This window comes from Diaphorina citri, unplaced genomic scaffold (genome assembly GCF_000475195.1).
Source record: "Diaphorina citri unplaced genomic scaffold, Diaci psyllid genome assembly version 1.1 scaffold487, whole genome shotgun sequence".
NCBI lineage: Eukaryota > Metazoa > Arthropoda > Insecta > Hemiptera > Psyllidae > Diaphorina > Diaphorina citri.
Window position 1 is genome coordinate 87220 of NW_007377922.1, and position 18093 is coordinate 105312.

Sequence of the window (18093 nt, forward strand, 5' to 3'; positions counted from 1 at the left end):
CGGCCCTGTTAGTGCTTGACTCCTTGACTTACCTGTCCAAAGCGATTGCCACAAGATGCAGTATAGACGCTGTACAGCAGAGTACATCGCTGGAAGTCCACATATCACACAGTTCAGGGCCCAGGGTCCACTGTCTGCTGACTTCGTAGACCGCCCCCAGAGGCATCACCAGACAGGCGACCAACAGATCTGCCACGGCCAACGATAAGATGAGGTAATTGGCCACGTTCTGGAGGTTTCGCTCCAGCAGGATAGCCGCAATCACGAATACGTTTCCTGGAAATAAATAAATTAATAATAATAATAATAACAGAAAGCAAGGAATTACTGGTGCAGTTCGTGCAGAATTCCTGGAAAAAAATCAAAAACTATATTAAACATCACCTCGCACAAGTTGAATGTACACTTTTTTACCCGTACCTACCAAGTTTTTTTTATGTTAACTTCTGTTCTAGTTCTATCTTACGTACATAGCTACTTACCTACCTATGTAGGTACATGGAAATCCTAATTTATTAACTTTAAATGTCTGGTACACAGGAATGTCAGTGTATTCCAGAGAAGTCATAGAAAATTGAAAAATCAAGTTACCGCCCTTTCCGCTGAAAAAGAGATTAAACAAATCTGAAATCCAATTTTCGACAATAGATTAAATTTTTTAGTGAGACAATTATTGTGTATTCTAGAAATTAAAAACTATTGTCTTATTGACCAGCGAAAAGAAATCAGAAGGTACCTATTCTTTATCTACTAACCTTCTTCATCTCAGAATAATTATGTAAAATTTTCATGGTGCATTTAAAATATTGAAAATAAATTCAGTTTAGTTCTTTTTTTATAGAAGAAGAAGAAGAAGAAGAAGAAGAAGAAGAAGAAGAAGAAGAAGAAGAAAAAACAAGAAGAAGAGAAGAAAGAAGAAGAACAAGAAAGGAAAAGAAGAACAAGAAGAAAGAAAAATTTCGTAGGATAAACAAGATAATATTATTCTAAATCTAAATACTCATCCACAAATACACAGGTAGGTAGGTAGGCAGGTACATAGCTGACGATGACGATGACGAGGAAGAAGAAGAAGAAGAAGAAGAAGAAGAAAAAACAAGAAGAAGAAGAAAAAACAAGAAGGAGAGAAGAAAGAACAAGAACAAGAAAGGAAAAGAAGAACAAGAAGAAAGAAAAATTTCGTAGGATAAACAAGATAATATTATTCTAAATCTAAATACTCATCACAAAGTTCTTGTTGTCGTGTGGGGTTTTCAGATAATAACACTCACCTGCCACCACACCGCCAGTGCCCGGCATCCTCGGGGCGCCGGTGATCTGAGCGGCGGCATTTATGCGGCGCCGAATTCTCTTCCGGGCGGTCTGAAATATCCGCCAATACAGAATGAGAATCACCAAGAGCGGCAAATAGAAACTCGATGCCGTTGCGAAGATCTGATACCCAATGTCTTGCGAGACAAGACACGTTCTCTCGTCTCGCACGCGAGACTCCCAGCCTGCATCTTTCCAGCCGAGAAGGGGCGCGATGCATACGAGGAAGCTGACACACCAGATGATGAAAATCATGAGCCCGATCCGTTTGGCGGTGCGCTGGTGAATGTAGTCGATGTTGGTGACAGCCCAGTACCTGGAACAAGGAGGAAAAGTCCTTTTTTACACTGGCTTATATTATCAGTTTTTTTTTCTTTTTAGGTCTTATCGTCCCGAAATCAAAAAGAGCTTAGAATAGTCAAACAGGGCCGTATTTAGACGGGTCCGCGCCCCCCCCCTTCGAGCTTCATTTTTCTCGTTTACAAGCCAGACTCCGAAAATTTGGAGCATCCGCTCCCCCTGGACAAAATCCTGGATACAGCCCTGTAGTCAAGGATGCATTTAACTTCCTTGTAGAATTTTTTTTTGAATGTCTGTTATCATTAACTAGGCTCATATCTCGTAGGTACCAACCTTCCACCTGAAATCCCAATGTTTTTTGAAAGCAACCTTAAACATCTGAAACCAACCTCAAATATTTGCCTTTTCCGCATATTTACTACAAGTAATACAGTACTGGAGCACAAATCTAGAAGAAGAGAAGAAGCTGTTTATTCTGTTCCCTTCTCCTCCAGAAATTCTCTGGAGAAATTAAGCTTACGTTTGATTTGGAAAATAAATAAAAGTTTACTATACAAATACACAGGTAGGTAGGTAGGTACATACATAGCTGACGACGACGAGGAAGAAGAAGAAGAAGAAGAAGAAGAAGAAACAAGAAGAAGAAGAAGAGAAGAAGAACAAGAACAAGAAAGGAAAAGAACAAGAAAAATTTCGTAGAATAAAAAAGATAATACTATTCTAAATACTCATCACAAAGTTCTTGTTGTCGTGTGGGGTTTTCTGATAAACAATACTTACCTAATAGGTTATACTTTAACACTCACTATTAGGTAGACCTGACAGGTACACCTGATAGTGAGTGGCCTAACACTCACCTGCCACTACACCGCCAGTGCCCGGCATCCTCGGGGCGCCGGTGATCTGAGCGGCGGCATTTATGCGGCGCCGAATTCTCTTCCGGGCGGTCTGAACCTAAACTGCAGTTAGTTGCGGTACACACCTAAAAGTTATGATCATATGTACGTAGCTCTATTTCTTTGGGTACTGATTAATGTAAGCTCTGAACAAACTGACTACCTACTCACATTATACTTTTCATTTCAATGAGTCAGTAATTTTACTTATTTGAGACATTCCTGTAGTGATACCTACGTACTTCACTGTCAGCATTCAGCATCGGATATTTTTTCCTCTCGGAGGAAAAACTGCAGTTAGTTGCGGTACATACCTAAAAGTTATGATCATATGTACGTAGCTCTATTTCTTGGGGTACTGATTTAATGTAAGCTCTGAGCTGACTACCTACCTACTCACATTATAGTTTTCATTTCAATGAGTCAGTAATTTTACTTATTTGAGACATTCCTGTAGTGATACCTACGTACTTCACTGTCACTGTCAGCATTCAGCATCGGATATTTTTTCCTCTCGGAGGAAAAGAGGATTAGTGTTTTATGCATTTCGAAAAACCCGGGGGTTTCCCCAGAGTTTTTTTTACTCGAAAAAAAAAACTTAATCTCAAATTTCATTTTAATGTCATCGGGCTTTTCATTTAGTCCAGCAGGAGTTTTATTTCACCTGACCGCGTTGTAGACTATGTGTGGACACACCTTTACGGGCCTAGCAAGGAGGGAGTAGAAAAGGGCTTGTCAGTAGTTATCAGTCCCATGATCCCAGCAGAATAAATACCGAACATGACAGATTGGTGAATTGGTCTGATATGATACCATGCCAGAGGTATCACAACATTCACTATTTGCCCCTCGGCCACAATTCGCGTTTAATTTCGGCTTTAGAACATCACTAAAATTTATGCGGTCCTAAATTTCATTCCCACGCCCCTGGGTGATAATGATATTCGTTTTGGCTTTCATCGTTACCATCCATATTATTAAATCCATTATTTATTTCACAAACAAAATATTTATAATCACCTAAAAAAATAACAAATATCCAATATGCTTTTGAAATATTATTAGCAATGTCAAAATTTATTTCACAAACAAAATATTTATAATGACCTAAAAAAATAACAAATATCCAATATGCTTTTGAAATATTATTAGCAATGTCAAACGTAGTGACCTTTTCAAAGCCCGCATTATATTTCCTCACATTTATCCTCTCTGGTAATGACCGCTCCCCCTTGTACTTTCATCAAGTCTGCTGCCTGTCACACCAAATTGAAAAGTGTCAATTTGTAAATGAGACGAGGGCGGGGTATTTGATAAATTGAAAAATATTTCCATTTTTTATATATTCAAATTTCAACACAAACCTTTTTTTCTCGCCTCGAAATGCTTTGGTATTTGCTTTCCCTTCCCCCATTCTTTCTGTGAAATTGATAATCTGTGTCTATGACTTTTCCACTTTTTTCCCCGTTTAGATACATTTGATTGCGTTTGATTGGTAAATATTCATTTCTCTTTCGATTTTAATTGGGTACCTAGGTAGATACCTACCTACCTACCTAAACTGCCCACATTTATCCTCTCTGGTAATGGCCGCTCCCCCTTGTACTTTCATCAAGTCTGCTGCCTGTCACACAAAATTGAAAAGTGTCAATTTGTAAATGAGACAAGGGCGGGGTATTTGATAAATTGAAAAATATTTCCATTTTTTATAAATTCAAATTTCAACACAAACCTTTTTTTCTCGCCTCGAAATGCTTTGGTATTTGCTTTCCCTTCCCATTCTTTCTGTGAAATTGATAATCTGTGTCTATGACTTTTCCACTTTTTTCCCCGTTTAGATACATTTGATTGCGTTTGATTGGTCATTTCTCGTATGATATATTAGGTACCTATAATTATGTTCATACCTACACCTACTGAGGTAGTAGATACCTAGAACATACGTTTAACATAAATGTTATGTAGTTAGGGTACCCCTATATTTAAAACAATGTTGCAAAACTCCAACATTACAGATACCTAAGTAAATATTAACTATTATTACTTTTAATGATCTAGGTACGTACTCGTATGTACATCCTCCATACGTACAAGCAAGTTGTAAGCTTCTCCGTTTAAAGTAGAAGTAGGTAGGTACCTAGATTATACCTACATTTGACGTACATACGTTTACCATAAATTTATGTAATGTAGTTAGGGTACCCCTACATTTAAAACAATGTTGCAAAACTCCAGAACATTACAGATAGGTAAATATTAAATAATATTACTTTTAATGTTCTAGGTACGTAATCGTATGTACATCCTACATACGTACAAGCAAGTTGTAAGCTTCTCCCTTTAAAGTAGAAGTAGGTAGGTACCTAGATTATACCTACATTTGACGTAATAGAAGAAGAGAGGCAGCTGTTTATTCTGTTCCCTTCTCCTCCAGAAATTCTCTGGAGAAATTAAGCTTACGTTTGATTTGGAAAATAAATAAAAGTTTACCTGGTACTAGAAGAAGAGAGGAAGCTGTTTATTCTGTTCCCTTCTCCTCCAGAAATTCTCTGGAGAAATTAAGCTTACGTTTGATTTGGAAAATAAATAAAAGTTTACCTTGGTGTAAACAAGAGAAAGGGAACAGGAACACAAGAGAGAGGGAACATCAGGAACACAAGGGGAGGGAACATCAGGAACACAAGGGGAGGGAATAACAGGAACACAAGAAAGAGAGAGAGGGAATGAGATCACTTGAATGTAAAGGTCCGTTCCCACTTATCGTGAGTTTCACAAGATATTTTTTTTCCACTGTCCTTGTAGGCAATGTGATTTAGATACCTAGTAACCTTTTGCAAAAAGTTCAATGGGTACTTACAAAGGGAAAACATATATTTATAACAGTCAGCGTCCTTGTCCATAATGGGTACTGAAGACATGACGGAATAGGGCTTTATTTTCATCGTCGAGGTAGGACAAATTTTTCCTTTAGCTCATCACATTATTGGAACACTTTATACAAATGATTTATGAAGTTTGTTTAGATTCCCGTGTTTTCTCAGGTTTGATATTAAATAGAACCCCGTCTCAATGAGCAATCTACGTGACCACGAAGACACCATCTTTTCCTCATATTTTGCAACATGGAGAAATCTAATAAACACCAGCTGCTATGGTCTTGCGTTTCTCAAATACATTGCTTTGAAAGCGAAAAACCATATACTTTGTGATTTATGGGAAATATTATGAGGGAAAATTGTCTCTGAAAAGTTTCGAGTTCGAGAGACAATAGATGGATGGGTGCCATTCCAGCAGATTTACAGGATGAAGACAGAAAAATATAAAAATGATTTTGACATAATATTTTCTCAAGAATTGCAACCATGGCAACGGTGGAACTGGTTCTCGAGCACTGAAGTTAAGAAATGTTGACTCGTGATGGTATTTGCACGGGTGACCTTGTGTACTTGAAGTATATTTACTCCATACTTCTGAGGGAACCTTGGGGAAAAAATAATACTTCTTTATACGTACACTGCCATCATAAGTCCTGTGGTTAAGAAAAGGATTAAAATGATTGGCAATAATAGGGAGAAGGAGAGAGAGAGAGAGAGAGAGAAATAACACCCTCTCTTTTCAGTAACACCCTGTATATCACAGATCATTTATCTTCGAAAAATACGTTCAGTAGAGTTTGTCAATTCTTGCTGCTAAGTCGTAGATTGAGGAACTCTCAGTGAAATCAAACTCACAACTACCTATTTATGTAAGTAAATAGGCACCCAACTAATGTGAAAATTCCAGAATTCCACAAAAAGTTAGAAGTTAGTAAACTTGAAAAGTAACAATCCAAAATAACGTCTCATTTTCTTCCATTGTAACCTTTGTTCTAAAAATAATTTAATTTGTATATTTAAACGTTTATAAAAACGTTAACAACTGAATAATTTACTTTATTATTTTCATTTTTTTTTTCTTATAACAATTAAAAAAGTAGAAAAAACTTCGTTTAAAAAATGGTCGGTGCTTGAGATTTTATTATTTTAATTATTCATTCCATTAACCGCTTTATTATTCTTATTAAATGAGTTTTAATATTGTTATTCTTCCTTCATTTTGATTTGAAATTTAGTTGATTCGTTTTTTTCTTCAATTCAAAATTTTGCAAATTAAGAAATAGCCTGAAGACGTGTAGGATTTATTTCCATCCAAATAATTGTTTTCCTTGTTATTATTTTTTCCTTACCTGGTAACCTGCGTCGTTAGAAGGTTGTTTGGAAAATTTTCTCTTCGTTTATCCTTGTAGGTTTTGTATGTACCACCTACATAAATCCCTAAATATTGTGTGGTACCATTATGTGAACATAATGAACCATTAGATGTATCCGCTGTCCATGTCCAATATTACAAAACAACCATGGTAGGTATAGGGTCTTATGATTTTGTTCACCATTATACCTGCCTCGGTGGTGTAGTGGTCAAGGCGTTGGCCTGGTAAACAGGAGGGCGTGGGTTCAATCCCAGCCGAGGTATGTAATTTTATCCTCAATATAATTTGAGAATTTGACCACAATAATTGTACCACCTACATAAATCCCTAAATATTGTGTGGTACCATTATGTGAACATAATGAACCATTAGGTAAGTGTACCATTTATTCGCCCACCTAAGGGTTTTTCCAGACAAAAACACTTATATCTCTGGTCCTAATTATTTTAGAATATTTCCATCCAAATAATTGTTTTCCTTGTTATTATTTTTTCCTTACCTGGTAACCTGCGTCGTTAGAAGGTTGTTTGGAAAATTTTCTCTTCGTTTATCCTTGTAGGTTTTGTACGTACCACCTACATAAATCCCTAAATATTGTGTGGTACCATTATGTGAACATAAAGGTACTAGGGTAAGTCAACAAGGAAAGATGTATCCGCTGTCCATGTCCAATATTACAAAACAACCATGGTATAGGGTCTTGTGATTTTGTTCACCATTATACCTGCCTCGGTGGTGTAGTGGCTTTCTCCGGTAATCGCTTTCGAAAATTAAAAGCGTATTGTTTGTACTAATTGTTACCTACCTACTTGTTACTGGTAAGTAAAACTTTGGGATTGCTTTTATTTGTCAGTAGATGCGTGCTGTCAGTAGATGCTGTATAACTACCTACTATGTTTTGTAGAATGTAGATATGTAGTAAGCGAAATTTTTTGTAAACAAATGACGAGAGTAAATTACAAAATTTCTAGAAGAACAACAACGCAACATAGAAACTTACATACTTATGTACCTGCGTATACGTACAAGTATGTCTAAGTATACTTGAAAGCTTGAAACAAAAATTATCTTCGAAATGCTATACTAAGTCAGCATTTCTCAAAGTGCAATGAGTTTTTTTTTTTTCAATAGAAGAAGTTTGATAGAGGAAAGTGTAACTGCTAAAGGTCTCTTATCGTCCCGAAAATTCCGAAATAAAAAAGAGAAGGAAGACAGAATAGGAGAAAGCCAGCCGTTCTGAGAACGAACATATTCCGTTCAAAATAAAATCTGCCCTTGGTGGAAATGGAACTAGCGGCCTAGCGCTTACAAGGCTGACGCGCTGCCAACCGAGCTAACTACATAATATTATAGACTGCCAGTTCTAAAATTCGTACTGAAACAATGTTTCAATTTGTATGAATGCCGTGTAATTGCTTGAGTATGCAATATGGTAGACCAGACAAATTGGTGGAGATGTCTGATTTCCTTCTCCGTTCGCATCGTAGGTATTGATTGGGAATTGGAAATAACAATAATAAATAAATGTAGGTAGGTATAGGTAATTTATTTTCATGTAAGTGAAGTTAATAAAATATAGGCTGGCAACAATGAGGTGGATATTAGTGCTCAGGGCCGGATTACCCATAAGGCAGAATGGCAGACTGCCACGGGCCCCGCGCTTTTGGGGGCCCCGCGCTTTGAGGACTTACACCATTTCCATCCAAATAATTGTTTTCCTTGTTATTATTTTTTCCTTACCTGGTAATCTGCGTCGTTAGAAGGTTGTTTGGAAAATTTTCTCTTCGTTTATGCTTGTAGGCATTGTACACCTACATAAATCCCTAAATATTGTGTGGTACCATTATGTGAACATAAAGGTACTAGGGTAAGTAAACAAGGAAAGATGTATCCGCTGTCCATGTCCAATATTACAAAACAACCATGGTATAGGGTCTTATGACTTTGTTCACCATTACATGTAGGGTATACCTATTAAACTTTTGAAAAAAGTTCAATGGGTACTTACAAAGGGAAAATATATTTACAACAGTCAGCGTCCTTGTCCATAATGGGTACCTACTGAAGACATGACGGAATAGGGCTTTATTTTCATCGTCGAGGTAGGACAAATTTTTCCTTTAGCTCATCAGATTATTGGAACACTTTATACAAATGATTTTTATAAAATTTGTTTAGATTCCCGTGTTTTCTCAGGTTTGAAATTAAATAGAACCCCGTCTCAATCGCAAAATAAGCAATCTACGTGACCACGAAGACACCATCATTTCTCATATTTTGCAACATGGACAGCGAGAAATCTAATAAACACCAGCTGCTATGGTCTTGCGTTTCTCAAATACATTGCTTTGAAAGCGAAAAACCATATACTTTGTGATTTATACCTATACCTAGTAACCTTTTGTAAAAAGTTCAATGGGTACTTACAAAGGGAAAATATACATATTTATAACAGTCAGCGTCCTTGTCCATAATGGGTACTGAAGACGTCACGGAATAGGGCTTTATTTTCATCGTCGAGGTAGGACAAATTTTTTTCCTTTAGCTCATCAGATTATTGGAACACTTTAAACAAATGATTTATGAAGTTTGTTTAGATTCCCGTGTTTTCTCAGGTTTGAAATTAAATAGAACCCCGTCTCAATTGCAAAATAAGCAATCTACGTGACCACGAAGACACCATCATTTCTCATATTTTGCAACATGGACAGCGAGAAATCTAATAAACACCAGCTGCTATGGTCTTGCGTTTCTCAAATACATTGCTTTGAAAGAGTTTTAAATTTCGGATTGAACAATCTACTTCGGTGAATTTTTGGAAATTTTTAAAATCAACCAATCACATGGCTTTCTCCAAGAGTTTAACTTAAATGGAGTAAACTCATTTTGAGGACCCGGCCATTAGGTATGAGATTTCCGTAGTGCTGGGCTTCCAAGATGGGTCAATTCAATTCAATAGTGAATAGTGGTGAATGTAGGTACCTACCTCCCATTTATTGACCCTTTCTTTTCAATGGACAGAATTAAAAAATAGGTACATTTCTATTTTTGTCCCTTTACCTACCTACCTACCTACCTATGTATTTCTTTCCTAATAATATATTCTCAGCAAAGAAACGAATTCGACTGTAACTCGTAAAAATTAACAATGAATAAAATTAGGAATTACATTGTACCTAGTTACCTAGCTCTTGTGCATTTTAGACTTTTAGTTCTCAGAAAAAAAGTCCACGCATTAGGTATGAGATTTCCGTAGTGCTGGGCTTCCAAGATGGGTCAATTCAATAGTGAATAGTGGTGAATCTAGGTACCTACCTCCCATTTATTGACCCTTTCTTTTCAATGGACTGAATTAAAAATAGGTACATTTCTATTTTTGTCCCTTTACCTACCTACCTACATATGTATTTCTTTCCTAATAATATATTCTCAGCAAAGAAACGAATTCGACTGTAACTCGTAAAAATGAACAATGAATAAAATTAGGAATTACATTGTACCTAGTTACCTAGCTCTTGTGCATTTTAGACTTTTAGTTCTCAGAAAAAAAGTCCACGAGGAAAGACTTTCTCATTTTATGAATGACAAGAGAAACTATGAAAGATGACAACCGTAGATAGAGCACGTTTCCAAATGGAACTTTAAGTATCCAAAGCTAAAGGAGTTTGCTCATTGATTTAGCAAAGTATCTGAAAAACTACTGAACTTTGAAAAAATTGGGGTTCCAGTTCCACAATATATTTCCCCGTTTAGTTTTTCCCTAGATAATATTTCAGGAGATAATTCTCATTCTTGGGGAAACGTGCATTTTGGAAAGTATGCAAATTTTTGTTGATAGAATATGTAGATAATATTTCAGGAGATAATTCTCATTCTTGGGGAAACGTGCATTTTGGAAAGTATGCAAATTTTTGTTGATAGAATATGTATGAGATAATCTCATTTTATGAATGACAAGAGAAACTATGAAAGATGACAACCGTAGATAGAGCACGTTTCCGAATTGAACTTTAAGTATCCATAGCTAAAGGAGTTTGCTCATTGATTTAGCAAAGTATCTGAAAAACTACTGAACTTTAAAAAAATTGGGGTTCCAGTTCCACAATATATTTCCCCGTTTAATTTTTCCCTAGATAATATTTCAGGAGATAATTCTCATTCTTGGGGAAACGTGCATTTTGGAAAGTAGGTATGCAAATTTTTGTTGATAGAATATGAGATAAGTTTGCTAGAAGTTAGTTGGTAGGTAGAACTTGAAAACTTAAAATAAATACCTAGGAAGTTAGTTTGAAAGTTTATTCAGGATTTAAAACACCTACCTACAAAGCTTGTGATGATAAAACTCTTTACTTCATTATGTTTAGAATGTACAAGTACAGCGAAATATTTTAGTTTGCTTTAGGTTGGAAAATAACTCCATTGACGTTTTAACACTTTCCACGTGATGTCTGGACACTTTTAGTGAGAAGAAATAAAGCTGAGCTTTAAATCTTTCACTTTTCAATGAAAAAATACAGAAAAGCTCTTTACAATTTACATTATTCTATATTTTATTACATTTTGACTCTTTGTAACAGTTCCTCTGTTTGAAGGAAACAGGGAAACTTCTTTCTGGGGAAAATGTCAAAAGTCAATCTCTCCCCTTCTCTTCTCCATCATCCACCTTGAATTGCTCTCTCTTTCTTTCTTACATTTAACTTTCTTTCCTCCTCATCTTATTTAGCCCTCTTTTATTCCCCCTTCGTCCTTGTACCTCTCTTTTTCTCTCTTTCTTTCTTACATTTAACTTTCTTTCCTCCTCATCTTATTTAGCCCTCTTTTATTCCCCCTTCGTCCTTGTACCTCTCTTTCTCTCTCTTTCTTTCTTTCTTACATTTAACTTTCTTTCCTCCTCATCTTATTTAGCCCTCTTTTATTCCCCCTTCGTCCTTGTACCTCTCTTTCCCATCTTTTCTCCTTACACTCACCTCTCTCCCTCCTGTCGCCCGCATACTTCTTCCTCTCAGTCTTCACTTTACTTTTCTTCCTAAAATCTTCACTTTACTTTTCTTCCTTATAGGTACTTCTCTATCTCTCCCTCTGTTTCTCTTATACTTCTCTTTCTCTCCCACTCCTTTTTTCTGTACCCCTCTTCTCTTTTCATCTCTCTCCCTCTCTTTATTCGTTACACTCTCTATTTCCCTCTTTGCATACTTCTTCCTCTCAGTCTTCACTTTACTTTTCTTCCTAAAATCTTCACTTTACTTTTCTTCCTTATACTTCTCTATCTCTCCCTCTGTTTCTCTTATACTTCTCTTTCTCTCCCACTTCTTTTTTCTGTACCCCTCTTCTCTTTTCATCTCTCTCCCTCTCTTTACTCGTTACACTCTCTATTTCCCTCTTTTCCCACCCCTATTTTTTCCCTTTTATTCCTGTCTCTCCCTCTTTTTTCTCCTACCTTACTCTCCCCTTCATTTCCATTCCTCACAATCCTCCCTCCCACTTCTGTTTCGCCTATAGTTCCGTTTCATTATGTAATTCTTGAGTAAAGTTTTGTTTTTCCCTTTTTCCGAAGAAGAAAATTTGTTACGAGTTTTCATCTGGATGATGTTTGTTTTCCAAATGTAACTTTAATTAAGTAAGTAATAAATGCAGCAAGTTAGACTCGTAATAAATAACACACGCATGCTAGAGCTCACTGCGTGTCTGTGTTTGTTTTATCTCCAGCGCAGAACTTGGAGATTTTTAGTTTCTATTTTGTGATGTATTTCACAGTCTCTTTTACTGTCTATTTATAATAGGTATAGGGGAGGTTTCATGGAGGAACCTGTAACAAAGAAGGTCTTATCGTCCCACAATCGAAGAGAGAATGAGGAGATAGGAGAAAGCCGAGAACGATCCTTATCTGTTTTGGATAAACTTCGCCCGGACGGGAATCGAACCCGCGACTTAGTGCTTACAAGGCTTTTTACTGTCTATTCTCCAATACCTTTGGTGAAGTACTTTCCTTGTAGCTCACTGAAAGAGATCAATTGAGCTTCAAAAATGTCCACGTTTTTTCAAGTCCTCGCATCGAGGAAGATTTAAGTTATTTGATATTTTCCATGAGAAGAGATTCAAAGCCACAACCAAAAGGTATGGGAAATCTTAACCCGAAACGAACCTTGGTGTCAAAAATGTGAAGTCTAATACAATTCGATCCAAATGGAACGAAACGCAATAATACTGTACCTATTAGGTAGAGGTACTTTTTTTGAGAGGTTTGTTAGAAGAAACTGCAACTGCTAAGGTTTTATCGTCCCGGAATCGAAGAGAGAGGAAACACAGGATAGGATCTGATATTTAGCAAGATGTCATACAAGAAAGGCAGCCGTTCCGAGAACGAACATTATCCCTTCAGGATAAAATCCGACAAGGCAGGCGCGCCTAAATCTGTGTTTTACCAGTGATTTTCTAGTGATTCTTTGTACATGTCGCATGCCGGTATGAAAGCAACTTCAGTGGTGTGATGGTATGCGAGGTCTACTTTGGAGGTTGGTGGTTCGAGTCAAGTCATAAATATTAGGTACCTATTCTTGAATCTAGATCTAAATGATCCCTAAAGCTCTGTCCACTTATACTTATAGATATTCGACGCCGTCGATCGACGTCGACTGAAACCGTACACTCCCTCGACAACATAGATTCACCTCTTCACCTCGTCGATTGACGGCGTCGACTATGTTTAAACAGAACTTTAGATGTGCCTCAGCCAGGCCCTCACTGTGTTATGAAGGGATAAAATTTGAGTCACAGAAGTGACTAAAAAAAGGTATCAAGGTACCTTATCTTATTATTTTTTTTTGCTATTGTTTCCCAGAGAAGTAGGTAACCCGTGTGACCTTCGCTTTATCTCGCAAGGGGTTTTCAATAAACTTGCAATAGCAAACCTTTTTTTCTCGAAAGAAAATTATGTTTGAACACTTTAAATTAAATTTAGATAGGTTCTATTCCATAAAAGACGAAAAAATAATATCCACAGTAAAAAATAAAGTTAAAATCACGTGCGGAGTTGGAAATTTTGTATCTCTCGATTTTAAATTGATTGGGTTCGAATCCCATCTCAGGCAATCTAAACATGAGACTTCATCCTTACTCCTTAGTGTTAGGTATATATTTTCCTACCTATCTACCTACATGCTCATATTTTCAAACTTTGTTGGAAAGTTACTCTTGGTTTTGCGAAACATCTCCAATACCTTTGGTGAAGTACTTTCATTGTAGCTCACTGAAAGAGATCAATTGAGCTTCAAAAATGTCCACGTTTTTTCAAGTCCTCGTATCGAGGAAGATTTAAGTTATTTGATATTTTCCATGAGAAGAGATTCAAAGCCACAACCAAAAGGTGTGGGAAATCTTAACCCGAAACGAACCTTGGTGTCAAAAATATGAAGTCTAATACAATTCGATCCAAAGGAACGCAACGCAATAATACTGTACCTATTAGGTAGAGGTAGTTTTTTTGAGAGGTTTGTTAGAGGAAACTGCAACTGCTAAGGTTTTATCGTTCCGAAATTGAAGAGAGAAGGAAGACAGGATAGAATCTGATATTTAGCAAGATGTCATACAAGAAAGCCAGCCGTTCCGAGAACGAACATTATCCCTTCAGGATAAAATCCGCCCCGGGCGGGAATCGAACCCGCGGCTGAACATTCCAATCTAACTGGAAGGCAACGCAATAGTACTGTACCTATTAGGTAGAGGTACTTTTTCTGAGAGGTTTGTTAGAGGAAACTGCAACTGCTAAGGTTTTATCGTCCCGAAATCGAAGAGAGAAGAAAGACAGGATAGGATCTGATATTTAGCAAGATGTCATACAAGAAAGCCAGCCGTTCCGAGAACGAACATTATCCCTTCAGGATTAAAATCCGCCTCTTCAATATTACAAAACAACCATGGTATAGGCTATAGGGTCTTATGACTTTGTTCACCATTATACCTGCCTCGGTGGTGTAGTGGTCAAGGCGTTCGCCTGGTAAACAGGAGGGCGTGGGTTCAATCCCAGCCGAGCTAACCTTTTCAAGTAGAATTCATCACGGAAACGAGTTCTTAATCTAGGTCAGTGTTTTGCGTACAATTCTAGTACAAATGACGGACAGCATGAGTGTGATTTGTGTGCATACAAACAAAGACTCGGACACAAAATGCCAAAATGGAGAGACAAAAAAGTGACAGACACGATAACGCAGAAAATAAAACAAAGCAAAAGGAGAAACAAAATGCGAGAACAGGGAGAGAGGAGGAAGGGGAAAGGAAGAGAGGGGAAAAGAGGACAGGAAGCGAAACGTAGAGACAATGAATATTTTGAAGCAGACCGGACACAAGGGTTAACTCCATCTCAATAAGATAGGAGAGAAAACCCAGAACGTTTTGTGAAAATTTTGAATTTTCCAAAGAGGAAAGGAAAAATGGGTCAAGAGTCAACCGCAAGCTGTCAGAAAGGAAAACCGAAATATTTGCACTACATCTGTCTTTTGCCTTTGTCTCTTGGGGTTGTCCTGATTTGTGTCTGATTTGAAAATGTCCGGGGAGTGATGATTTATTGGAGCGAACAGAAATTTTGAACGTTTTGTGACCACGGACCACCCTTAGTGGTCAGAGCTTGGAGTTTCAATTCGTGAAATTTCCCATTGTGCGGGATACCTATTAGTACGTACCTACTTACAGTTGAAACGTCAAAGTACTGACCACCATCAACATTCATCAATTGTTTCATTGGCTGGGCTGCCCGAACTTCGTATTCTTGTCGTTTGTACACCACCTAGCATTACAATTTTTATAGTAGAATGCCTACTTACAGTTGAAACGTCAAAATACTGACCACCATCAACATGCATCAATTGTTTCATTGGCTGGGCTGCCCGAACTTCGTATTCTTGTCGTTTGTACACCACCTAGCATTACAATTTTTATAGTAGAATGGTTGCTGATTGAACTTGGTGTGACACAGAGCTATTGACTGAAAACCCCTCCACTTCAAGGGAAATATACTACGTACCTACTTACAGTTGAAACGTCAAAATACTGACCACCATCAACATTCATCAATTGTTTCATTGGCTGGGCTGCCCGAACTTCGTATTCTTGTCGTTTGTACAGCACCTAGCATTACCTACAATTTTTATAGTAGAATGGTTGCTGATTGAACTTGGTGTGACACAGAGCTATTGACTGAAAACCCCTCCACTTCAAGGGAAATTTGACCTGAAGTCTGACAATTCCAAAGTCAATATTATGAAAAGACATCACAGGTTAATGAGGTAGTGCTTCCCTTCGCCACATCAAAATATGAGATAGGTATACTCGTACCGTGGTAGTGGTTAGTGATAGTAGGTATTTCTTTTCTAAAACTCGGACTCTTATAGTCTCTTATTCAAAAAGAAAATAATGTAAGTACCTTCTGCAACAGCTCAAGTAGGTACTTACCGGCTAATAATAATGTTAACATCGGGCTTAGTAGGGCTCTAGAAAAAACCTTATGTAAAAGGGACATCATGTTAAATGACTCTCTAGGGATATGAACAAAAGAATGAAACATTGTCTTGTTTTTATTCAAACTTACTTAAGCTTAGTAGGTGCTCTAGAATAAACGTTATGTAAAAGGGACATCATGTTAAATGACTCTCTAGGGATATGAACAAAAGAATGAAACATCTCTGCAACAGCTCAAATAGGTACTTACCGGCTAATAATAATGTTAACATGGGGCTTAGTAGGTGCTCTAGAATAAACGTTATGTAAAAGGGACATCATGTTAAATGACTCTCTAGGGATATGAACAAAAGAATGAAACATTGTCTTGTTTTTATTCAAACTTACCTACTTTCCCATCTCATTTTGTTTCAGTTATGCCACGATACTTCAAGTGCCTCCTATTATGCCTTTACCCGTCTAAACGAAAGTAGAAATTTCCCATCTCATTTTGTTTCAGTTATGCCACGATAATTCAAGTGCCTCCTATTATGCCTTTACCCGTCTAAACGAAAGTAGAAATAGAAGCTCTTTGACCTTTTTATACAGATCCAGATAATAATATGTAAAAGAGAACTCTCTAGTTCTTCCTAATGTCTACTTGACATTTGAGTTTCAAATTTAAATTAAATTTTCTTCTCCCTTGTCGTTTTGAAGCGTTTCAATTTTCAATTATAATTTATTACATGAGGGAAAATTGTCTCTGAAAAGTTTCGAGTTCGAGAGACAATAAATGGATGGGTGCCATTCCAGCAGATTTACAGGATGAAGACAGAAAAATATAAAAATGATTTTGACATAACTACTTGACATTTGAGTTTCAAATTTAAATTAAATTTTCTTCTCCCTTGTCGTTTTGAAGCGTTTCAATTTTCAATTATAATTTATTATATGGCAACGGTGGAACTGGTTCTCGAGCACTGAAGTTAAGAAATGTTGACTCGTGCTGGTATCTGCACGGGTGACCTTGTGTACTTGAAGTATATTTACTCCATACTTCTGAGGGAACCTTGGGGAAAAAATAATACTTCTTTATACGTACTGAAAACTGCGCCATCCTCTTCTCCTTCAGGCCTGCCGTGTTCTCTACCATCAGTTTGCCCTTTCAGATGTCAACAGTTATTATTATTTGAATACGCCATCCTCTTCTCCTTCAGGCCTGCCGTGTTCTCTACCATCAGTTTGCCCTTTCAGATGTCAACAGTTATTATTATTTGAATATTTCAGCATGTATCTCATGTTGTACATTTCATTTTACACAGAACACGTCACAATTTTATTTTACACAGACCAAGACTTGTAAAGTTCACTCCGGTACTACAGTGCAAATAACACCCTCTCTTTTCAGTAACACCCTGTATATCACAGATCATTTATCTTCGAAAAATACGTTCACAAAATGATTGGCAATAATAGGGAGAAGGAGAGAGAGGGAGAGAAATAACACCCTCTCTTTTCAGTAACACCCTGTATATCACAGATCATTTATCTTCGAAAAATACGTTCATCATAAATTCATTTGTTCTCCAAATGTTTTGACTTGAACTTTAGCCATTAGCTCTCCCTCACTCCTGATATCTCTGTCTCCCTCTTTCTCCTTTTCCTCCTATTTATACCTCTCTCTCCGTCTCTTTTTCTCTCTCTTTCTCCCCCTGTCATTACCAATCATATTTCATTGATGATGTTTGTGCAGATTTCGTGATAAATAATATCGTACCCTTTCTATGGTAGGTATTCTGTTGCAGCAATTGATTGTGTACCTTTAATAAGCAATTAACACACGGTACCTTTCCTATTGTTAGCAAGGTAGGCGCGTAATACATATTTTCCAACAAGTACCTATACTTA

The 18093-nt window shown here is 37.1% G+C and overlaps 1 protein-coding gene across 1 annotated transcript in view; it reads right to left on the minus strand.

Moving 5' to 3' along the window:
• Nucleotides 1-18093, minus strand: part of LOC113467488 (5-hydroxytryptamine receptor-like) — a 36492-nt gene continuing 18399 nt past the window's right edge. The window contains exon 4 of the mRNA XM_026823697.1: nucleotides 1-276. Coding sequence (XP_026679498.1) covers nucleotides 29-276 — 248 coding nt within the window. The 3' untranslated portion in view covers nucleotides 1-28. The remainder of the gene's footprint in view (nucleotides 277-18093) is intronic.